This window comes from Podarcis melisellensis (assembly GCF_964234715.1).
Source record: "Podarcis melisellensis genome assembly, chromosome: 14".
NCBI classification, from domain to species: domain Eukaryota; kingdom Metazoa; phylum Chordata; class Lepidosauria; order Squamata; family Lacertidae; genus Podarcis; species Podarcis melisellensis.
Window position 1 is genome coordinate 32,078,787 of NC_138546.1, and position 23,120 is coordinate 32,101,906.

Sequence of the window (23,120 nt, forward strand, 5' to 3'; positions counted from 1 at the left end):
TAGCGCTTGGATTGCATGGGAGAGAGGCAGCCCCCTACCTTCATCTAACACTCCCCTTAGCTCTAGCTATCACCTCCTAAAACAGTAGTTGTGATATGACTCCCATAGTGGTCTCTCCACTATGTCTTTCTGCACCTGGTTGATGAAGACAGTCTGGTCTCTGCACTGTTTTGTTTACTCAAGAGGTTATCCCAGACCCACCCACGTTATGGCCCAAGGGAGGATCTCTCTTTAAGTAGCTGTGCCCCCCCCAGCTGCAATGCACTTTTGTTTGGTCAGTTAATCCCTCCTGCCAAAGCAAGAGTCTTGATTTGACACCCCGCGAGAGTCCCCACTACCTGAGAGTCTGGGGAACTGGCTGTGGAAGCTTCCCAAACAAGTGGAACAGTATACCTGTTTTAAGATTTGATTGATTATCTGGAGAAATGTCAGGATCCAGAAGAATCTCAACTCCTGGGCAAAAAAGTTATCGATCTCCTTGCAAGGGGAGAAATTGTTGTGGTGGTGGTTCGGTCCTAACTCAAATCGGTATAGAGATTCTTCCAATTTCAGCTGTATACTCTTGTTGGCTGCTCATGTTATAAGGGATACAAAGGGGACCTGCACCTCTTAACTTTGTGTGGCAACACCCTTAGTTTGCCAATTTTAATTACAAGGTAAAACAGGGGCGTCCAGATTGTAGATTTCAGGAGCTTCCTAAATTCCCTCCACAATTCAGAGTCTGTCAACCTAACCACAGTCCCATTCGCAGGATACATTTAAAGAGGTCTGTTACCGCTTTAAGCAGTCATAGCTTCCCCAAGGAAACATGGGAGCTGTAATTTGTTAAGGCTTGTTAAGGGTGCTGAAAGTTGGTCCCCTCCCAAAGCTACCATTCCCAGGGTTCCCTGAGAAGCAGGACTGATTGTTAAACCCCTCTGGGAATTGTAGCACTAGGGGGCAAACGGGTCTCAGCACCCTTAAACTACAGTGCCCAGAATTCGTTGGGGGGAGGGGAACATGACTGTTTAAAGTGGTATCATAGCATTTTAAATGCCTGGTGTGAATGTGGACCATGTCTACTCAGAAGTAAGTCCCACTGGATTCAAGGAGCTTACTCCCAAGTAAGTGAGGTCGGGACATATTCCCCAACTGCCAGCAGAGTGTTATTAATTCCCCTTTCTACCACCAACACTTCTCAAGCAATAAAAGTTGCCGCTACAAAAGAATTCCCGTTTTGTTTATATTTTTACATGGCTTTTTTCTCCCTGTTCCATTTGTACACTTTTCAGATGGCTTCAGAGTCTTAAGAGCTTGGTAATTTATGAATGAGATTAACAAAGTGTGCTTTGCAGCAAGGGACAGGTGGGTGGAGAACCCTGTCAGCGTTTCACGAGGGGGGAGCAGCATTCTCATTTTCAAGCTCCAAGAAACCTTTGGTGGTGCTCAGCTCCAGCTTCCAACATCAATCACAAAAGACGCTGGTATCCCATTATCTGGATGCAGGTGCTCACCTGAGGCACAGGGCTTGCCCCTCCTTCCTTAAGGACTGTCTACAGCACAGCTGCCCAAACTAAGCACCCCCCTGCCCCGCCCACTCCTGCCCTGAGGGGCAACGCCTGCATTAGGTGGGGAGGCGGGAGGGAAGGGGCGGGGTGGACAGGCTGTGAAGAATTCCAGCCTCATCGGCATTCCTACAGAGCCACAGAAACATCGCAGAAAGTTAACAGGCGAGACCCACAATACGACTAGACCAGCCTTTCTCAACCTGTGGGCCCCCAGATGTTGTTGAACTACAACTCCCATCACCCCTAGCTAGCAAGGCCAGAGCTCAGGGATGATGGGAGTTGTAGTCCAACAACATCTGGGGACCCACAGGTTGAGAACCGCTGGACTAGACCGATTGGAAGACTGGGAGGCCAAACTGAGCCCCACAGAATCACAGAGTTGGGAGGGATCCTGGAAGTCCAACCTCCTCCGCAGTTGTCCCATAGAGGGATCCAGTCCCAAAACAGAATCAGAGTTGGAAGGATCATCTAGTCCAACCTCCTTGCCATACAGCTGTCCCATACGGGGATTGAACCTGCAACATTGGCATTGTCAGCACTACGCTTTAACCAACTGAGCTATCAATGCTCGTTTATCACTCAGGGCTAAGCAGGGTGACAAGATGCAAAAGGGGCCAGAGCTCCTGCAGACTGGAGATTCTTTTTTTTAAAGCCTGCAATTTTAGAATGCTGCCGCCTACTGGTTTACAAGGTGTGCTCCCGGAGCACCCTGCCGTTCCTCAGAAATGAAGCCAGGATTCCCTCTGCAATTCGATCCGTAAGGGCAGATCTTTAAGCAGAAGCTGCTCTGCCCTCTTTGCCAGCAACACAAAGGAGCGTCGGAGGAATAGTTTAGCATAGAGTTTCCCAAACGCTGGGCCAGAGGTGACTAGTGAGCCATGGTGCCGTGACCCATCTAGTCCCCTGGCCGTGTGGGGCTAATGGTTGCATTAATGCCAGCACTCCTCATATGGCGAGTCAAGATGGCCGAGGGTCAGAGAAACTGGGGGGGGGGAGGCCTCCCTTCTCAAAGGGGAAAAGACCTGAGGAGGTGTGGAGGGAAATTAGAGATAGCAAAAGTTATTGAATATAAATAAATAATAACAAAAACTGAGAATAGAAAGGAACAGGTTAATAGAGAGTAACTGTAGGAAAAGGAAGTGAATGTAAGTGTGCTTTACTTTGAGCCTCTAGATCAGCAAACTCATCTTACAATATCCCCAGGATGAGCAACATATATTTTGAAATACAGGCAAGATAGACTACAGAACTCATTGCCACATGAAAAGCACTGTGGCAAAGAATTTAGCAATGACCAAAGGCTGATTAGGGATCAACAGAAAACCATGTCAGTAACAGCCACCTAATTAAGCCAGACACTATCTCCAGCTTCCATCATCTTGAAACTGGTAGGCCTCAGCAATTATCAGCCCTCTTAAGTAGGCCCCAGGGGTAAAACATTAAGAGCACCTCCTGTTCCAGGGCATGCACCCCAAAGCAGACTGAGCCTACTCAGCAGCCACAAAATGCTACCTGAAGGTTGGAGTGGGGAAATGGAAAACATGATGGCTAAACGGAATGGAGTACCTAAGAAAAGGGAATGGCTGGCTGGCTGTAATTCTGATATCAGAAGCAGGCCAGACTGCTACAATTTTCTTCCACTTGTCAGTACGAAACTGACAGAGTAACCTGTAACTAACTGAAAATTGTAAGGGAATGAACACAGCTTTGCAATGCTGTTCCCTAGCCTGACCGGGCTCCCCACTTTCTAGGTACAGGGGACCCTCCCACCTTCTCACATTCTGTCTCTCGACTCCCTTAACTCTATGCCCCACCCAACACACTCTTCCACAGGTTCTTCTTCCCCAAACAACGGCCTCCCGCAACACCAGACTGAGCCCATCGAGGGCAAATTCGCCCAGAGACAAGTACCAGCCCGCCGCAGGCACTGAGGGAAGCGAAGGAGTCTGCGCTGCGGTTGAGCACGTGCCCTGTGTAGAAGCAGAGGCGGTCCAAGTCCACACGGCGGCTGCTTCGGCCCACACCAATTTCCTCCACGGAGAAACCCGGTGCCAAAAACTGCCCATTTCGGCGAAGGTTCAAGTAGATGTCAGAGCCTGGATCGGAGCCCAGCCCGGCAGGAAGCCGGACGATCAGCACCTCGGCCTCTTCTTCAGGCTGCAGAGGCACAGAGCGTCGCCTCCTATGCTCCTCAGAGTGGATCCCTCTGACCTGCAGGGAAGGGATCTTGTCAAGGGGCACCTGCTCCGGGATGATCACCACACCCAGGTCCGCATTGACTGCAAAAAGAGACACAGAGGGAGAGAAGAAAGGGGAGTGAGAGAGCATTAGCAGCCATCAGCAATCCAGGCCAGAGAACCCAACTCCCAGGTAAAAGGTTATACGGTGGTACCTCGGGTTAAGAACTTAATTTGTTCTGGAGGTGCGTTCTTAACCTGAAACTGTTCTTAACCTGAAGCACCACTTTAGCTAATGGGGCCTCCCGCTGCCGCACCACTGCCCTGTGATTTCTGTTCTCACCCTGAAGCAAAGTTCTTAACCCGAGGTACTATTTCTGGGTTAGCGGAGTCTGTAACCTGAAGCGTCTGTAACCCGAGGTACCACTGTATTCACTGTAAGAACGCAAGGAGATACCTGCTTGCAGCTGCCACCCCATGAAATCTGCGAAGTCAGGTTGGTGGCTTGAGCATCTGCATGGGTCAAATGGTGAGGCCAGGCTGCAGGCCAGATGTTTCCCACCCCTGTCTAAATTAAAACCACAACCTCACCAGAGCCAAACCTATTTTCAGAACCTTATTCGCAATGCTAGAACCTGCCAGTCTTACACTGGAATCTGTAAGAATCTGCACATATGCAGAGCAAATTCCCTCTCCAACAACATGCAACCCCCTTTGGTATGTTGTGACTGAGAAGGCAGAACTCTCTGGTCAGAAGTTGAAAACACTGGACATTTATTATTATTTGTACTACTACTTTTTAAAGGATGTGGGTGGCGCTGTGGTCTAAATCACTGAGCTTGCTGATCAGAAGGTCAGCGGTTTGAATCCCTGCGATGGGGTGAGCTCCCGTTGCTCAGTCGCAGCTCCTGCCAACCTAGCAGTTCAAAAGCACGTCAAAGTGCAGGTACAGTGGTACCTCAGGTTACATACGCTTCAGGTTACAGACTCCGCTAACCCAGAAATATTACCTCGGGTTAAGAACTTTGCTTCAGGAGGCCCCATTAGCTAAACTTGTGCTTCAGGTTAAGAACAGTTTCAGATTAAGAACAGACCTCCAGAATGAATTAAGTTCTTAACCCGAGGTACCACTGTAGATAAATAGGTACCGCTCTGGCGAGAGGGTAAATGGCGCTTCCATGTGCTGCTCTGGTTTCACCAGAAGCAGTTTAGTCATGCTGGCCACATGACCCAGAGAAACAGTTTGCGGACAAACGTCAGCTCCCTTGGCCAGTAAAGCGAGATGAGCGCCACACCCCCAGTTGTTCGTGACTGGACTTAACGGTCAGGGGTCCTTTACCTCTACCTTTACTACTTTTAAAAACTGATCCTTTTTTATATTTGTCAATCTTTTGATGATGCTTTGTCAGTATGGGGGAGGAGGAGGAGGAGGAGAAGGTCAACTGTGGTTACTCTGGCAACTCTTAATAGCAACAGAAAGCACTCCGCATATGCTCAAAGGCACATAGGAATGAACAAAGGAAGCTGCCATACTATCTGCCCATCCATTTCAGTTCTGCTCTGTCTGGCTGGGCCTCTCCAGGGTCTTGGGCAAATATTTCTCCCTTGTTATCAACTCTCTGGACCTCTTTTCTTTAAAGGGAAGATGTGAAGGATTGAACCTGGGACCTTCTGTGTGCAGTGCATTTAATTTATTTATTACATTTATATCCCATCTTTTTCTCCAAGGAGCTCCAGGTGGCATACATTGTTCTCCCCATGTAATCCACAGAACAACCCTGGAAGGTAGGCTGAGAGACCATGACTGGCCCAGGGTCACCCAGGGCTGAGTAGGATTTGAACTGTGGTCTTCCAGGCCCTAATTCAACTGACCGCTGCACCACACTGGCTCTCTAAGGAACACAGAAAGGTTACATGGCTTGATATTGTCTAGACTGACCAGAGGTAGCTCCGGAGGGTTCCAAGAAAGGGATAGAATCATAGAACGATAAAACTGCAGAGTTGGAAGGGACCTCGAAGGTCATGTTTTCCAAGCACCTGCAACACAGGAATCCTGCCTTGGGTGGGCTTGAACCACCAACCTTCTGGTTAACAGCCAGACACACTGACCCATTGTGCCACCTGAGTATACAAGTTCCCAACCTTACATGAAGATGCCAAGTATGGAAACCGGGACCTTATGTATGCACAGCAACTGCTCTAGCACTGACCTATGGACTCATCTCTAGCATAGGCTAGAGTGGGGAATCTTAGGTCTCCTGTTAGCATTTAAAGAATCATAGAGTTAGAAGAGACCACCAGGATCATCTAGTCCAAGCCCCTGCAATGCAGGCATACGCAGCTGTCCCATAGCAGGATCGAACCTGCAACCTTGGTGTTATCAGCACCATGCTCTATCCAACTGAGCTACCTAAATTCCCTTGGTTCATACACATTCTGCTGCACTTCTGGGTCAGGCTAAGGATTGTCTCGCCAGCATTCTGTTACATACTCATGATGCTGAAACACAAGAGCCCTGCTGGGCCATGCCAAAGGTCTATCTAGCCAAGGGTTTCCCAAACTTGGGTCTCCAGCTGTTTTTGAAGTACGATTCCCATCATCCCTGACCACTGGTCCCGCTAACTAAGGATGATGGGAGTTGGGCCTCCAGCTGTAGTTAGACCACAAGTTTGGCAAACTCTTACCTAGCCCAACTTCTTGTTCTCACAGTGGCCAACCAGATGCCTGTGGGATGCTCAAAAGTGAGACCCGAGACCGGCTCTCCCTGCTTGCAAATCCCAACAACCAGTATTGATGCAATCCTGTGAGCTAGATGGACCAATGGAACAATTGCACTAAGTCTTTCCCATGGGACTTTCGGTAGCCTCTCAGAGCATAAACAGAGCCCAGGCTGGATCAGGCCAAAGTCCCACCTAGCTCAGTTCTCACCTTAGTCACCCACGTGCCTATAGAAAGTCTGCAAGCAGGACCAGAGTGCAACAACTCCCCCCCCCCACACACCTTGTGATTCTCAGCACCAGCATCAAGAGACATACGTTCTAGAGCACTCATCACATGACTAGCAGTCACAGGTAGACTTATCCTCCATGGATCTGCCAGCCTTCCCTTCTTCATTTGCCTCCAGCATCTTGACACTCAGAATTTAGACTGCCTTTGAAGCTCTGTTTACTAGGGAAGCTTGGATAGCTCACTTGGTTACAACGTGGTGCTGATAACGCCAAGGTTGCAGGTTCGATCCCTGTATGGGACAACTGCATATTCTTTCACTGCAGGGGATTGGATTAGAAGATGATTCTCAGGGTCCCTTCCAACTCTACGATTCTATAGTTCTACCTATCGTAAGGATGGAAGACGAGTCTGCTGCTGGATGAGGGCAGTGGCTCGCCTTGCCAAGCATCCCATTATCCCAGTGGCAAGCCAGATGCTTACAGGAGACGCACAAGCAGCAGGACCCGAGTACAACAGCTCTTTACCCTCCTGCGGTTTCCAGCAACCGGGATTCAGAGCATAATGCCTCCGGCCATCAGGGTCAGTAGCCATTGACACATCACCTTTCATTTAACTTGTCACATATCCTCTCCCTACATCGCATGCACTGCCCATTTAGCAGTTTAATAAAATAAATGAGATATATTCCCAGATCAAATGCCCTGGAAGTCCTGAGCCAGCTGCAGGCAGAGAAGAGAGAGAGAGGTGATGGTTCTTTTTAATTTTATTTGCCGCCAGTAGCTACAACTTTTCTTTTAGTTATGCAGCATAAAGGGAAAAGTGGGGGAGGGAGATAAAGAACCGAACAACGCCAGAGTTTTCTTGCATCGTTCAAGAAAAGTATTTTAGATATTACACACACAAGGAGAGGGAAGGAGGGAGAGTGTGGAGGGGGTACTCACATTTCACCAAACCTATTAAAAAAGAAGAGAGGGGGGGGGGAGAGAGAGAGAAGGGGGGTGAGGTTTGCAAGAAGACCAGCCAGGAATAAAGAATATACAAGTCTGGAAACAGATACATCCTTTTGGATAAGGAAAACTGGGATCAGAGCCATATAACGGAAGGGAGGGTGGAAAAGAGAGAGAAGGAAACGAACATGCCATTTGGCTTCGAAAACTTTTGCATCTTGTTAAGGGGGCGGGGGAGAGATGCAACAAATATGGGGCTTCCCCAAAATGATTGTATCTCGAAGGGTTGGTGTGTGTTTTTAAAATGCATGCAATTTGCAGTCCAGTCCGCCAAACCCCCCCCCCAAAAAAAAACTTCCCTTCCCCGCGCCCGCTTCCAAAATGTCAAATCCAGGGAGACGACAGAAGGCAGAAGATTGAAGTGGGGAGAAGATCCGCAGAGCCAGCCTACCTGTATGGGTGCCCGGTCCGCAGAGCACCAGTAGCAGCCGCAACAGAAGGGGAGATATAAGAGACAGGAAGGAGCCGTCAAACATTTTATTGCAGCCGAGGGGCCTCCGCAACTGGGTTCTGCGGTGCAGGGAGAAGAGGAGGAGGAGGAAGGCGAAGAAGGGCCGTTGATGGCGGCAGCAGCGGCAGCAGCAGCAGCGGAATCCCGACTTGCAGCGAAGCCCTCCCAGACTTTGGAAAAATTAATTAGCGCTACAAACTCAACGTGGTTTACAGAAAGGGAGGAAAGGGGGGAGGGAGAAGCGGGGGAGAGAGAGGGAGAGAGCATCTCCTCCCTTCTCCACTCGCAGGTGCTGATTGGAGCTTAACCTCCCGGAGCTACACCTCCTGCCCACTGATTGGTCGTCGGAATTAACACACTCGGGTAAATAGCGAGGTTGTAAAAGGAGAAGCGGTACACGTGGGTTGCGGGCGAAGGGGAAGCGCCGCCGCCAGGTGGCGCTACAGAGGCGGATGTCGGTTGGTGGGTTTTGCAACCTGGTGGGTTCAGGTGCGCTTGGGTCAGAGGCGCTGCCATCCCGGGCTCTCCTACCAGGTTGACATGCAGAAGTTCAGCAGGAGACGTTTTACATGGCTTGGAGATCAGATGCCCTTCTGCGTTTGTGTGCATTGGACTGGTTGCTGTTTAAAGGGACAGCCACAGAAGCGCCCCAAAAATGTTGGAAACCCCTATGGCCAGGCTGTGATATTCACCTCCGCATGTTAGCTAGCTGTTGAAAGTACAGTACAGGACCAGGAAAGGGTGAGGGGAGATGAAGTACCGTTGATGGACTCCTTTTTACAGTTATTTATTTTACATACAAAAGCCTGTCTCAAAGGACAAGCGGATTGGGTTTTGTCGTTTTTAATGGTAGGCGAGAAGGAATGTCAGCAAGTGTGTGGTTTGTCACACGAGAGAGAAGCTGTACCTGCAGAAAATTCTCTCTTTTGCCCAGCTAATAAAAGCCCTGCAGCCCCGCCATCCTCCTTTTGCCGCCAGTCACCTTGCCAGAATGATTGTTTCAACTGGAAAGAGGAAGCAGAGCCTTTTGGGAAACACTTCTTTGACCAAGAAACACTCTGAGGCTAGGGACTTGGAGGGAGTCTGCAAGCTGCTCAAAGTTTGCCTGCCTATGTACAATGTTTGCATCCTGCTTTCAGAGGTGGCTGGTGCCCATTGAACTGGTAGGGCAGAAGGCAGGGAGTCCAGCAGTAGGTGGCGCCAGAGCCAATGACAGGAAGAGCCACCCAATTCTCTGGCTGCCAGTTTGCTTCTGGGAACAACTCTTCAGAAACCATGCTATGCCCACAGAGTCCTCAAATTATGGACAGGTAGGAGGACCCTTAATAGCTCAGACCCAGGATACCTGAGGAACTGCTGGAGGGCACCAGGTTGGGGAAGGCTGGCGTAGGCTGCTAGACTGGCTCATCCTGTGAGGATGTGCTCTCCATGCAGAAGATCCAGAATTCAATCCCTGGCATCTTCAGGCACAGTTTGGAAACACTCCTGTCTCGAATCCCCAGAGAACCGCTGCCAGGAATTGCAGCCAAGTCTTTTCTCACCTGTTACCCTCCAGCTAGTTTAGAAGACGACTCCACGAAGTTCTCTCCTGTGAGGGTTCTAAATGCAGCACTGGAGGGCAACAGCTGCCTTCTCCTCCAGACCGGGACACTGTCGCCAGTTCTGCTCCTGGATCTGATCTGGGGCAAGGCAGTCACAACCACCAGGTTTTGCGATAAAAAATGGGAAGAGGGCATCTGGGGAAGATGGCACCCCAGATTTTGTCTTCAAAGTGTAGGAGGGTATCCTCTCTTGTACTAATAGTACTGTCTCTACTACTTCTTCCTCCCCTATGGATTTCCAGACATGACCCAAACCATTTACTGACCTTGCTTTAGTGCCTAGGCCTTCCTTTACTCCCAGACTCGCACTCTCCTCTGGGTGCTACCTGACTACCTCAGGTTATCTTATAGGAAACAAACACTTCCACTACTGCTTGTTCTACATTTTATTCTCATTCTCTCTCTCTCTCTCTCTCTCTCTCTCTCTCTCTCTCTCTCTCTCTCTCTCTCTCCCCACTCCTCTTTGTCATTTTAAATACCCAGCAGAGAAGCCAAGTTTTGCAACCATTATTGCAAAGTTAGTAAGCCTTCAGAGACATCAGGCATATGTTATAGACATCTTTGCAATAAGAATCCCTTTGGCTCTTGGCCTGGAAAGCAAGGGTTAAGTTGGCTGCTCATCAAAGTAACTTTCCCCCCTACATCCCTTCCCCTCTTCCTGATAGCATCTCTGGCTTCCTCTCAAGGGGATATCTATGTAGCATTGTACTTGTGACAGTGGAGCTTCTGAAACAGATTAGCTGCTGTCCAGTTTCGCTGAAGGCAGGGAACATTGGCAGTTTGACTGGGGCTGAAACTTCCCATGGACTGAAAGGGACAGTATTAAGGACTGGAAGCTTTGGAAGGAAACTCAGGAGGTGGGGAAACTAAAGGGCAAGTAGCCCGGGGACAAGATAGTTTCAGAGGTCATCTCTGCCACGAACTTGCAGAATAACTTTATGGTCTTAGCCTGTGTGTGTGAAACTCTCTAAGGTTCCAGGGGAAGGTCCATATAGCATCTGCTTTGCATTCAGGTGGCCCTAGGTTCCTTCCCCAGCATCTCCAGGTAGGGCTGGGAAAACCTGGAAAGCCGTTGCCAGTCAGTGTAGACAGTACTGAGCTTAGACCAATTGTCTGTCTCAGTAGGAGGCAGCTTCCCCTGTCCCTTCCTGTGGTTGAAGGAAGTGTGTGATGGAACAGGGAGCAGTAATATGCAGAAAAAGTAAGTGAAGTAGGAAGAGGTTTGAGGGAAAAGGCAGAGAAGACAGGCAACTGTGATGAGAATGGGATTGAACTTTTGCTTCTGCAATTAAGTTATTATGTTCTCCAGCCACCCACGCTTGTCCTTGTGCTTACTGCACAAGGCTGTAGATCTGGCTTGGGACAATCACCTTGTATAGTCTTGTGAGTCTGAGATACTATCTACGTCAGACTAATGCCTGATCAAGTGGTTGTGTGAATACCCTCTGTGCCCAGAGTAAGTTGGATCCTTTCATCCACATCCCTGTTTCTGGGGGAAGCAGAAGAAGCTTGCAGAGCTAGGGGTGCAAGGGGTGCATGCCTAATTGCATCATCAGGTATATAGCGGGGTCCACAGCTGTCCTTCCCAAGCATGGTTTGAACAAAGTGGGTGGGTAATACAGAAGAACTTTGGCATATCCATTTGATATTCTGCCCATTTTAGCTAGGCAGCAAAATGGTGCAGATCATCCCAGGCAAAAGCCCATATCTGGGTAGCACAGAGCTTGCTATCAACCCTAAAAACACTTAGGCATCATATATTAAAATGCTCTTATCTGTTATCTGGTTCATTTTTGTGGCCTTCCTAGAGAACAAACACATGACAACATAGTCATGACTTGATGCCTGTTCTCATGAGAGCGCACAGGACTCTTCAGCACCTGATCAAGCCTTTGTGTGTCTGATTCTTCTGTACCCACAAAATTGCAAAGCCCACAACATACATTTAAAGTGCTATGATGCTACTTTGAACAGTCATGGTTTTCCCCAAAAAATTATGGGAGCAGTAGTTTGTTTAGGGTGCTGAGAGTTGTGATGGGGCCTTTATTTAGGATTGCCGTATGTCCTCTTTTTCCAGGACGCACCCTCTTTTTCAGGGGTATGTAAAATGAGAGTCATCGTAGCAATCCATAGTTAAAAGTAGAAGTCGGCAAATGTGTCCTCTTTTTTGCTCTTCAAAATATGGCAACCCTATGCCCTATTCCCCTCAGTGAGTTATAATTCCCAGAGTTCCCTGGGAAGAGGGATTGATGGTTAAACCACTCTGGTTTAAACCAGAGCTAGGCTGCGAATTCTGTCTAAAGATCCTGAGATTGTCGCAGAAATACAACACCCAGAGCTCCTGGATTGGGAGTTGTGTTGATTACCGGTACTCAGCTTTGAGCCTGTTTTAAACTAATAAAGTATCTTTGGCGATCACTCGTAGCTGAGTAAGATTGTCTTCCATAAACACGGTTTTAACAATGAGTCCATAAGTGACTGTGGAGGCCAATTCTGGATCCACACGTCCTTCCACAGTGGGGACATTGGTTTCCAGGCGGGAGTTGATCACGGTGTGGATTTGCCAAGCGTGCCTTCCTCTTAGCACGTTTCTCCCTTGCATCCTGAGTCCGAGTGTCTTCAAAGCCCATGACACCTTTGGTAAAGGCTGTTCTCCAACTGGAGCGCTCAGAGGCCAGTGTTTCCCAGTTGTCAGTGTTTATACTACATTTTTAAAGATTTGCCTTGAGACAGTCTTTAAACCTCTTTTGTTGACCACCAGCATTACGCTTTCCATTTTTAAGTTCAGAATAGAGTAGTTGCTTTGGAAGACGATAATCAGGCATCTGCACAACATGACCAGTCCAACGAAGCTGATGTTGAAGAATCATTGCTTCAACACTGGAGATCTTTGCTTCTTCCAGTACACTGATATTAGTTCGCCTGTCTTCCCAAGTGATGTGTAAAATTTTTCGGAGACACCATTGATGGAATCTTTTGATGAGCTGGAGATGGCGTTTATAAGTGGTCCATCTTTCACAAGCATACAGTAAGGTTGGTAATACAATAGCTTTGTAAACAAGCATTTTGGTTTTCCTGTGAATGTCCCAGTCCTCAAACACTCTGCACTTCAATTGCGAGAAAGCTGCACTCACAGAGCTCAAGTGATACTGGATTTCGGCATCAATGTTAGCCCTTGTGGAAAGATAACTGCCTAGATAGGAGAAGTGATCAACATTTTCCAATGTTACACGATTGAGTTGGATTTGTGGCACTGCAGAGGGGTTATAGAGCAGGAGCAGCTAGCCTCTGTCCTGTGGACCAGCTTTCGCCCGCCAGACCCTGCAACCTTATCTCCTGATCTGATTTCCTGTGCTGCCTGGGAATGATGGGAGTTGTAGTTCAAAACGTGGGTTGTGGAAGGCCAGCATAAACAGACCTTTAAGAGAAAGCCTGGCTCGCCAATTAATAAAATTGGAAGGACTGCTGACAGCCCAATGAAGTCTACCTGTAATTAACTCTACATGGTGTGTTGCTCATTTTAGGCTATAAAGCAGTCATGGCTGGCTAGTCTATAATAACCAAAGACTCAGACCTATAATCAGAGTTGGCCATCTTCTGGAGGATTTTTTGGGGGGGAGGGGGGAGTATGGGAAGTGCACCACAACTTCTGTTTTGTATAAATAAAAGATGTTTGGTTCTTATGGATGTGTAAATAGGTTTGAAAACCCAGAGTCAGCATTGGCAAGATTTCGCAGTGACCTCTGAGCTACATCTTTCTTCTTCGTGACCTCTGTTTACTTGACAATACTAATTAAATGTTCCACGTTTCGCTGTACCTCTCTTCTTCCTTCTCCACTACCACGACACTATCAGTTCTGGTCACCTGCAATCATAATTATGCAAAACTGGCCTCAAGATATGTAGTGCAAATCAAGGGAATTTGTTCAAATTGAGGACAATGCGTGTATTAAATGAGTATTTGCATAATGTGTTGCCTGTAAAAAAAAAGTGCATATCCAGGTGATATAAAGGCAGTGAAGTTTGCAGGGGAGGGGAGACCTCCATGGGTCATTTAAGTCCAATTCCCAGATGGCCAATGATGACTACAGTAGTCACAGTCCAGCAACATCTGGAAGCTCGCCAGGATCAGGCCCCTAGGAAAGGGGAATGTTTCAGAGTGTTTGGGGGCAACCTGGCAGATTCCATTATGCATCCTGACAGTCATTTGCTTACAAAGTCAATGGAGGGGGATGATTTCTTCTCTGTAGTCTCTTAAGATTGGTCCTCGCCTTCTCCTATACAGAGAAGTGTGACTCTACCGCCACCTAGTGATCATTTTTAGCAATACCAAAACTGGTACTGAGGCTGCAATTCCGAACACACTTATGTGGGAGTAAGTCCCCTTGACCTGAATAGAGCATAATTGGTTCCATTTGCATAATTGGACCAACAGCAATTGGAGGAGGATGGGATATTAGCAAATGGAACCAATCCTGGTCCTACTGCACTGGTTGCCAGTTAGTTTCCAGGCCCAGTTCAAAGTGCTGGATTTGACCTATAAAGCCTTAAACAGCTAAGGACCCCGAATGAACTGACCTGGACCCGGCCTTCATCATCTGAGACCCTTCTTCAGAGGATGCCCTTCTTCATGTGCCCCCTGCACAAGAAGTCTGGAGGGCAGCAACCCGAGAACAGGGTTTTTCTGTGGTGGCTCCCGGTTTGTGGAATGCTCTCCCCAGGGAGGCTCGCTAGGCGTCTTCATTACATATCTTTAGGTGCCATTGTTCTTCAGTCAGGCCTTGGGCTGATTAAACAATCTATGCCTTTTAAACTGTGGTGGTGTTGAGGATTATTGTTTTTGTTTGTTAATGTGTAAGGTGTTTCTGTGTTTTTATGCTGTAAACTGCCCTTTGATCCTATGACGAAGAGCAATGTATACATTTTAATAATAATAATAATAATAATAATAATAATAATAATAATAATATGATTGTTTCAGTGATGGGGATTGTGCCTTGTTCTTTTTACTTTTGAAGTTGCTTGTTTGCTATATAGGGATAACTGCCTTAAGCATCTCCATTGGCGGGGGGAAGTAGGATAGACATTTTCGGACCAGTAAATAAATACCAATAAAGGATAATCCAACTGCAATTAAAATTCTCATATAGTCTGATACGGAAAGTAAAAAATATAGTGTACTATGCTGTTGGTCGTGAAACCTTTACACTGATTGGCTGAGCTTCTGTGATGATAAAGTGTTCACAAACATTCTAAGTGTTCAAGGAACAAAGCTGACAATCTCCACAGTCCAGTAACTATGAGGGAAGAGACTGTTGTTGGTCTGGCTGAGATTAAAAATTCACAGAGGCAAGAGCAGCTTTGTGGCTCAGGCAAAGGACAGTGATCCTGGAAAGGAAGGGTGCTGGGAGTCAAGAGATCCATGAGGCAAAGTTGCTTCAGGAATGGTTCAGAGTAGGCAACGGATTGAGGAATTCATTGGTGAAGGAGAAGGCAGTATGAACCAAATGCAGAGGATGAGAGTGGAACAGGGGAAAAATATTTTTCAAATATTAATGTGAAATCAACAGCCCATTATTTGGCTGGTTTCTTGCATTGTGGCTGTTCCGCTGGGTGATGCTAAAGAGAGCCAGTGTGGTGTAGTGATTAGAGTGTTGGACTAGGACCTGGGAGATGAGGGTTCAAATTCCCACTTGGCCATGAAGCTCCTTGGATGACCTTGGGCCAGTTACTGGCTTTTAGCCTAACCTACTTCACAGGGCTGTTGTGAGGAATAAAACGGGGAGGGAGAGAACCATGTGGGAAAGGTAAAGGAACCCCTGACCATTAGGTCCAGTCGTGGCCGACTCTGGGGTTGCGACACTCATCTCGCTTTACTGGCCAAGGGAGCCGGCATACAGCTTCCGGGTCATGTGGCCAGCATGACTAAGCTGCTTCTGGCAGACCAGAGCAGCGCATGGAAACGCCGTTTACCTTCCCGCCGGAGCGGTACCTATTTATCTACTTGCACTTTGACGTGCTTTCAAACTGCTAGGTTGGCAGGAGCAGGGACCGAGCAACGGGAGCTCACCCCGTCGCGGGGATTCGAACCGCCGACCTTCTGATCGGCAAGCCCTAGGCTGTGGTTTAACCCACAGCATCACCCGCGTCCCTTTTCCTTGAAGGAAAAGTGAGAAATAAATGTGATAGGTAAAACAACAACAAAACAGCAGTCAGCAGTCTGTGGTGCCTGATCACACAGTGTTTAATTGGGCAGTTTTGGAGTGCCCCCTCATTTTAATTATACCTCTGCAAAACAGGGTTTCCCCCTGAGGCTGTTGATGCTTCCTCCCCCACTAGCTATGTGTTGGGCTGGGTGGTGCCATTTTTGCCTCCTAGAAGGGGCCGTCTGAGCATGGATATCAGAAAAAGAGGGGAGGATGACCGATAGCAAAGACTCTTGATACTTGAGGCAGTCCTGGCTTGAGACAAAACGTGTATAAAGCCAGAATATTGTTTTCTTCACGTTTCCTTCTGAAATCATCCTCACCATCACCTTCCAGAAGGCCAGGTGAGCCTTACCCAGTGGCCTCCTCAAATGTTCGAGCCCTCGGAATGAAATTGCATCTATCTCCCGAACATCAAAGCCAAAGCTCGCCGCATTCGGTGCCTTCTTATTCCGTGGGACACCTTTTGAACTTGCAGTGAATGAAGAATGAGGAAAAGGGAGGCAGAGCCCCACAAACAATTGACAGCCCAGCAAAAAGCAGGGCGAATGGGGAAGTTGCCAGCTGAGTAAATAGATGATATATCTTCTCTGCTTGGGGGGAAAAGAAGAAGTTGGGAGCAACCGAACATCAGCAACGTTGCCCCTATAGCAGATTGTTATGACTTCACGTTCAGAGTGGGCAGAGAGAAGAAGTCATATGTTGAAGCTCAGGCCACTTTCTTTGGCCTCACCTTCTAATAAACCCACAGCCTCCAGTAATCCTGTCAAGGGGGGAGAGGGGCTGTCAGCTAAATAAACTCTCAGAACCCTACTGGAGCCCTCTGTGGTCAGGGGGGACGGAGATTAGGTGCCTTTGATCTCCCCATCTCTTTGATTGGGAATCCCACTCTTTGACAAGGGATTAACGTCAAGGTCTTCACTTCCTCTCTGCTGCTTAATACCTAGGCTGACTTAGAAGACAGGGTGGAAAGCAGAAAGGTTGGGTCCCCCCCCCTTTTCTCCCTTGCAGGGGGTCCTAGAGTTCTTGCCAGTTCCCACCCCCACCTCAAATCTCATCTCTGCAGTTTAAGTTGCAGGCTTTAAACCAGGTTCTCCAGATGTGGTTGAACTCCAAATCCCATCCATCCAGGAGCTGTAGACCCACCTCCAACTCTGTTCCCATCACCACTTTTGGTCTGTAGCAACTGCTCTGCTTTGCATGCTGCCAACACCAATAGTTGGATCGTCAATAGCTAACAGAAGCCACGTTTCAGATGGAGGAAGTCCATTGGGGATGAGAGGCCTCAGGCAAGTGAAGGTGCATTGAGGCGAAGAATGTAAAAGCCTACTGGATCAGGCCAATGCCCTATCTAGTCCAGCATCCTGTTTTCGCAGTGGCCGACCACTGTGGGAAAACTTCAAGCAGAGCTTCAAGCACAAGAGCACTCTCCCCTTCTATAGCTTCCAGCAACGGGTGTTCAGAAGCATAACTGCCTTCAACCATGGAGGCAGAGCACAGCCATTGTGGCTAGTAGCCTTCGATAGTCCTCTCCTCCATGAATATGTTGAATCCTCCATGAATATGTTGAGGATGGATGGCGGCTAACAGATTGAGGTTTAATCCTGACAAGACAGAAGTTCTGTTTTTGGGGGACAGGAGGCGGGCAGGTGTGGAGGACTTCCTGGTCCTGAATGGGGTAACTGTGCCCCTGAAGGACCAGGTGCTCAGCCTGGGAGTCATTCTGGGCTCACAGCTGTCCATGGAGGCTCAGGTCAATTCTGTGTCCAGGGCAGCTGTTTATCAACTCCATCTGGTACGCAGGCTGAGACCCTATCTGCCCGCCGACTGTCTCGCCAGTGTGGTGCATGCTCTAGTTATCTCTCACTTGAACTACTGCAATGCGCTCTATGTGGGGCTACCTTTGAAGGTGACCTGGAAACTACAACTAATCCAGAATGCGGCAGCTAGGCTGGTGACTGGGAGCGGCTGCCGAGACCATATAACACAGGACTTAAAAGACCTACACTGGCTCCCAGTATGTTTCCAAGCACAATTCAAAGTGTTGGTGCTGACCTTTAAAGTCCTAAACAGCCTTGGTCCAATATACCTGAAGGAGCGTCTCCACCCCCATCATTCCACCCGGACACTGAGGTCCAGCACAGAGGGCCTTCTGGCGGGTCCCTCGCTGCAAGAAGCCAAGTTACAGGGAACCAGGCAGAGGGCCTTCTCAGTAGTGGCACCCTCCCTGTGGAACGCCCTCCCACCAGATGTCAAAGAGAAAAACAACTACCATACGTTTAGAAGACATCTGAAGGCAGCCCTGTTTAGGGAGGTTTTTAATGTTTAATAGGTTATTGTATTTTAATATTCTGTTGGAAGCTGCCCAGAGTGGCTGAAGGAAGGAAGGAAGAAATAAATAAATAAATAAATAAATAAATAAATAAATAAATAAATAATAATAATAATCCTTTTTTAAAAAGCCACCCAAGCTGATGGCCATCTCTGCCTCCTGCAGGCGTGAGTTCCATAGTTTATTTATTCCCTGAGGCCAAGTTCTAAGCAAGGCTAAGCCATGCCAATATGAGAGACTGTAAAACACGCTTACTGTTTACATGGTATGGGAAATGGGCCTCTTCCTGTATGATTTTCATACCTTTTGGTGCATGGCTGCGTTTTAAAGTACCATAATTCTTCTGAAACCATTTTTTAAATATTTCCAGCTGGTGGTCATCACCTCTTTTGTAGGTGTTCAACTGTGGAACAATATATGCATCCTTAGGGATCTTCTATTCATATAATCCTATATATCTATACGTGCTTTAAATACTTCTGTCCACTCATTGTCAACTGTTCTGCGCAACTGCAGCTGAAGGAACTAGGCAACAATCCCTGTGGAGACCCTGTTTTTCTTTCAAAATCAGCAAAATGCAATTTCTTTACCTTTCCCTCCTTCACAGTTTGGGACATGAATAACGCCAAAACTCACACATTCCCCTTTGTTTTTGGATAACTTGATGGAAAATCTAAATTAAATATCTATGTACATACACACACTAAGGACAGACAATTTTGGTTTCCTTTCTGATTCTCCTTTTCCCAATCTTCACATTTCCGCTTCCCTTTGTGATTCTTGCAAAGATTCATTGGCATTTCAGTGGGCATACACACATTTCTTTGCCAGCAATGTTACCAAAGATCATGCATTTTTGTATATATGTATTTTTACTCATATATGAGCTATCATCCACACGTTCCTCCAATATACTTTTTAAAATTTAGTATACATCTTTTGGCTGGAGAGCAACATTGCAAATTTTAGAGGAGTATGAATTTCAAAAGATAGCTGTGATTTAGGAAGTGGGGATTAGGTAAGTTTACATTAAAATCTGAACTGAATTCCTCCCTCATCTCTAGCACATAAACAAACCATGATACATTGAAGAAGTTCTCTGTCTTGGTTCATTATTTGGCTTGCACTGTAGGATTTGATATTGTCTTGAACTTAGGGTTGCCATATTTCAAAAAGTGACAACCTGGACACAAAAATTGTTGAGCATTTTTAAATTTATTTTTTGCCCCAAAATCTATACTTCTGTGGCCATACGCCTGGATTTTCCTGGACATTTCAGCAATTTTCGGCCGGACACTGTTTGTGTCTGGGAAAATCCAGGCATATGGCAGCCCTACATGAACGGGGAGGAGGAAGAGGATCCTGGCTACACCCCTTAGGACACACCAGGGAAAGCAGGGGATGGGGAAGGATGTACTCACTGGGTGACGGAGGATAGCAAAGGGATGAGTGTCAGTGCACAGGAACCAGAGCAGCAGAACACAGCAGGCTCTGAGAAGTAGGGAGCAGTGGGCTCCAGGAGGCAGAGGAAAGCTACGGCCCACAGCTCAGCTCCCTAGCTGGCCAGGTGGGGCTCGCTAGTTCTGGGAAGAGGTGTGTGATTCCTCAGCTGGAGTAGGCTTGGAACAGGTGAGTGACACATGCCTCATCAAGCCCAGATGTTGCAAACACAAGTGAAGCAGAGCTGAGGGGTTGTGTCTGCTCAGCGGCCCATATTGAGGGACTTTGACTTGGATGCTCCTGGGACCATGTTTCGGGTTTGACTCTGGACTGTGTTTCCTGACCTTTGGACTTTGCTTGTGTGGATTGACCCCTGGTCTTTTAACTTTGGATTTGACACACTGACTTGGAAATTCAAGCCCTTCTCATGAGAAGCTGGCAGCAGTCCCAGGCACCCGGCTTGAATCCCTGTTGACCTCCCTGGCTGCATTCCCCAGCAGACGCAGGCAAGGTCTCGATCGGCGATTCTTCTCAAACGTGAGAAGAACACACCCCTCTTTCCTGCCTCCCCCAGGCAGGGGAAAGAGATAGACAGAAACGTATTTACATGCTTTTATTTCTGTCTTTGCAGCGTTACAAAAAACATGACTGCTCTCTTCAAATTCCAGCAGTGTTGTGACTAAAACTTCCTGTACATCCTGTACAGCTCATATTACACTCTGAGGGAATTCCGGTGCTGCGCACTGTGAAATGACTGCCCCTCTGTTCCCACAGCAGTCCCAACATTCCCATCATGTTTACACTTCAAGCTAGGACTTTGCAGCTGCATTGCTTCATTATCGTAACACTGACTTGCCGCCAGGTAGGCCAGGGGTTCAGGACAGATCCAGAAGCTGCAGTTAGTGTAGAATACTGCAGCATGACTGCTGACAGGCGTGAGGCCTTGTCAGCATATAACACCTGTGCTCAGAGATCTGTGCTGGTTGCCGATTTGATACCAGGAAAGGTTACTATTAGTATATAAAGCCCTGTAGTGGTGGCACTTGTATTAGCGCCCATTCTGCTGATATGCCAACCAGCCAAATGTGGGGTAACATACCCTCCAACATATTTCTGATGAAAATAGGGACATCCTGAGGAAAAGTGGGACATTCTGGGATCCAATCAGAAACTGTGACAGCTTCTGTAAATCCGGGACTATCCCTGAATAGGAACACTTGGAGGGTCTGGGGTAAGGCAAGCCCCACTTGAATTAGCTAAGTTCTTTCCTATCCAACATGTATTTCCAGTAATAAGCTTAGCTTTCCTATTTTCCACAGTCAAGGTCTTGGGGTTCTCCTCTAAGCAGGGATTTTAGTGCACAGTTCAACCTTCTGCTAATATAGTGGTACCTCAGGTTACATACGCTTCAGGTTACATACGCTTCAGGTTACAGACTCCGCTAACCCAGAAATAGTCCTTCAGGTTAAGAACTTTGCTTCAGGATGAGAACAGAAATCGTGGTCCGGTGGCGCGGCAGCAGCAGGAGGCCCCATTAGCTAAAGTGGTGCTTCAGGTTAAGAACATTTTCAGGTTAAGTACGAACCTCCGGAACAAATTAAGTACTTAACCCAAGGTACGACTGTACATTTAAACTCTAATTGCCACCATTTAAAATATCATCTCACCCATTATATGCCCCCCAAAATCATTCCACTCTGCAGGAGAAGGCACACTGCAGATAGAATCTCATCAGGAGGTATCCTGTATGTATGGTATAGAAATTGGGCCTTTAGTGTGGTGGCACCTTCTCTTTGCAATTACCCCCACTACACACCAGGTGGTTCTTTATTTTCTTATTATGTTTTTTTAAACATATGGAGTTGTTTTTAATTGTTTTTTATTGCTGATGTTCTTATTGCAAAATCACGTTTCAGGAATTTTACGGGGAACCATTTATAAAAAAATAAAGCAGGCTATCATCATCACAATGGAACTGATGTAACAAAAGAAGATGAGACAACACATTTTTTTTAAAAGGTTTACTGAAAAACCAGTTTCTGTACTGGAACCTCAAGTACAACATCCTGAAGTCTTAAAGTAATAATAACTTCCACCCACCCACAGACTGCATGTCCATATCTGCCCTGGATCCTGGATTTCCTTGGCACCTCTGTTCTCCTCACTGATTCCATTTGGACAAGCAGCCTTGCCAGCCCTGGTGGGGCCCTTTTTGACACCCACCCATTTTTCTAATATACAGTAGCACAAGGCAGCCACCTTAACATCCCTGGCTCACCCCTTCTCTTCATAGGAAGCTGCCTGATGCTGCGTCAGTTCGCTGGCCTATCTTGCTCAGTTTTTGTCTTCAATGGCTGGCAGTAGCTCTCCGAGGTTTCAAGCAAAATACTTTCACCAGCCCTCCCTGAACATGCTGGAGATTGAACCTGAGGCTTTCTGTGCGCAGAATGAGCGCTTTGGAACTGAGCTACGGCCCTTCCCCAACCAGTCACTGGTCCTACAGGCTACTTGCTGTTCACCCGTCTCAGATGTTGGTCAATTCCAAAAGGCTCCTCATCGATCCATCTGCTGCTGCTGCTGCTGCTGAGACAGGAGCTCAGGCCCGTGTCCTGACCTTTTCCTTTCTGCCCCTCTTTCATTCTCAGCTGACAATCAGTGGCCGATCTGAACACGCCAAGTCACTGCCAAGAAGGGATAGTTCCTCGCATCAAGTGCAGTCCTAGGTTTCCACCTAGGATTGGTCCAACGATAAGGCTAGCTCTCTTGAATCTTTGTCTAAACGTAGCAAAAAAAGCAACTCGCTGGGCATTTTCATATAAAGGAAGAGGTAAATATATAAATAAATACGTACACACGTTAACAGGTAGGTGATGTTGCAATTTATACATACAGAATACACACACATCCCACCCCCTCCCAGACCAAAGAGGGGAGATTTTACAACACTTGTGCGGTTCAAATGGGAAGGGGGGAATAAAGTCACGAATACAGAGCCAATATTGTTCCTCTAGATCAGCCTTCCCAAATCTGGGGCTGATAGTAGTTCCAGTCCAAAAACGTTTTGGGCCATCAGATTGGAGAAGGCTGATCCAGAGATTGCTGCTGTCCTTTCTCCCTACCAGATAAGTAGCCAAATGAGTTGGGGCTTGGGGAGACGCCACCTGTGGAATCTCTTGGGGGATGAATTGTGTAACCTCAGAATAATTATTTCTGGTTTCCTTTGGAGAAGAGATGATGCAAAATTGAGAAGAGGCCAATTCTAAAGTAGGAGTCAGTGAAGTATCACTAAGCAGTGTCTCGTTCACTGGGCAGTTGTTTGGCCTAGTGGTTGCTGGTGCCCATTGGGAATGGGAGACAGATGTCAAGGAAATAAACAACTATCTGAGTTTTAGAAGACATCTGAAGACAGC

At 47.4% G+C, this 23,120-nt stretch overlaps 1 protein-coding gene across 2 annotated transcripts in view; it reads right to left on the reverse strand.

The window, feature by feature from the left end:
- The window catches only part of ADAMTS17 (ADAM metallopeptidase with thrombospondin type 1 motif 17), a 182,982-nt gene extending 174,620 nt beyond the window's left edge, over window positions 1-8,362 (reverse strand). For both annotated transcript variants that reach the window (XM_081888428.1, XM_081888427.1), the window contains exons 1-2: window positions 8,072-8,362; window positions 3,459-3,826 (exon numbers count right to left, since the gene is read on the reverse strand). In XM_081888428.1, coding sequence (XP_081744554.1) covers window positions 3,459-3,826; window positions 8,072-8,156 — 453 coding nt within the window. In that variant the 5' untranslated portion in view covers window positions 8,157-8,362. The remainder of the gene's footprint in view (window positions 1-3,458; window positions 3,827-8,071) is intronic.
- Between the last annotated feature and the right edge of the window lie 14,758 nt (window positions 8,363-23,120).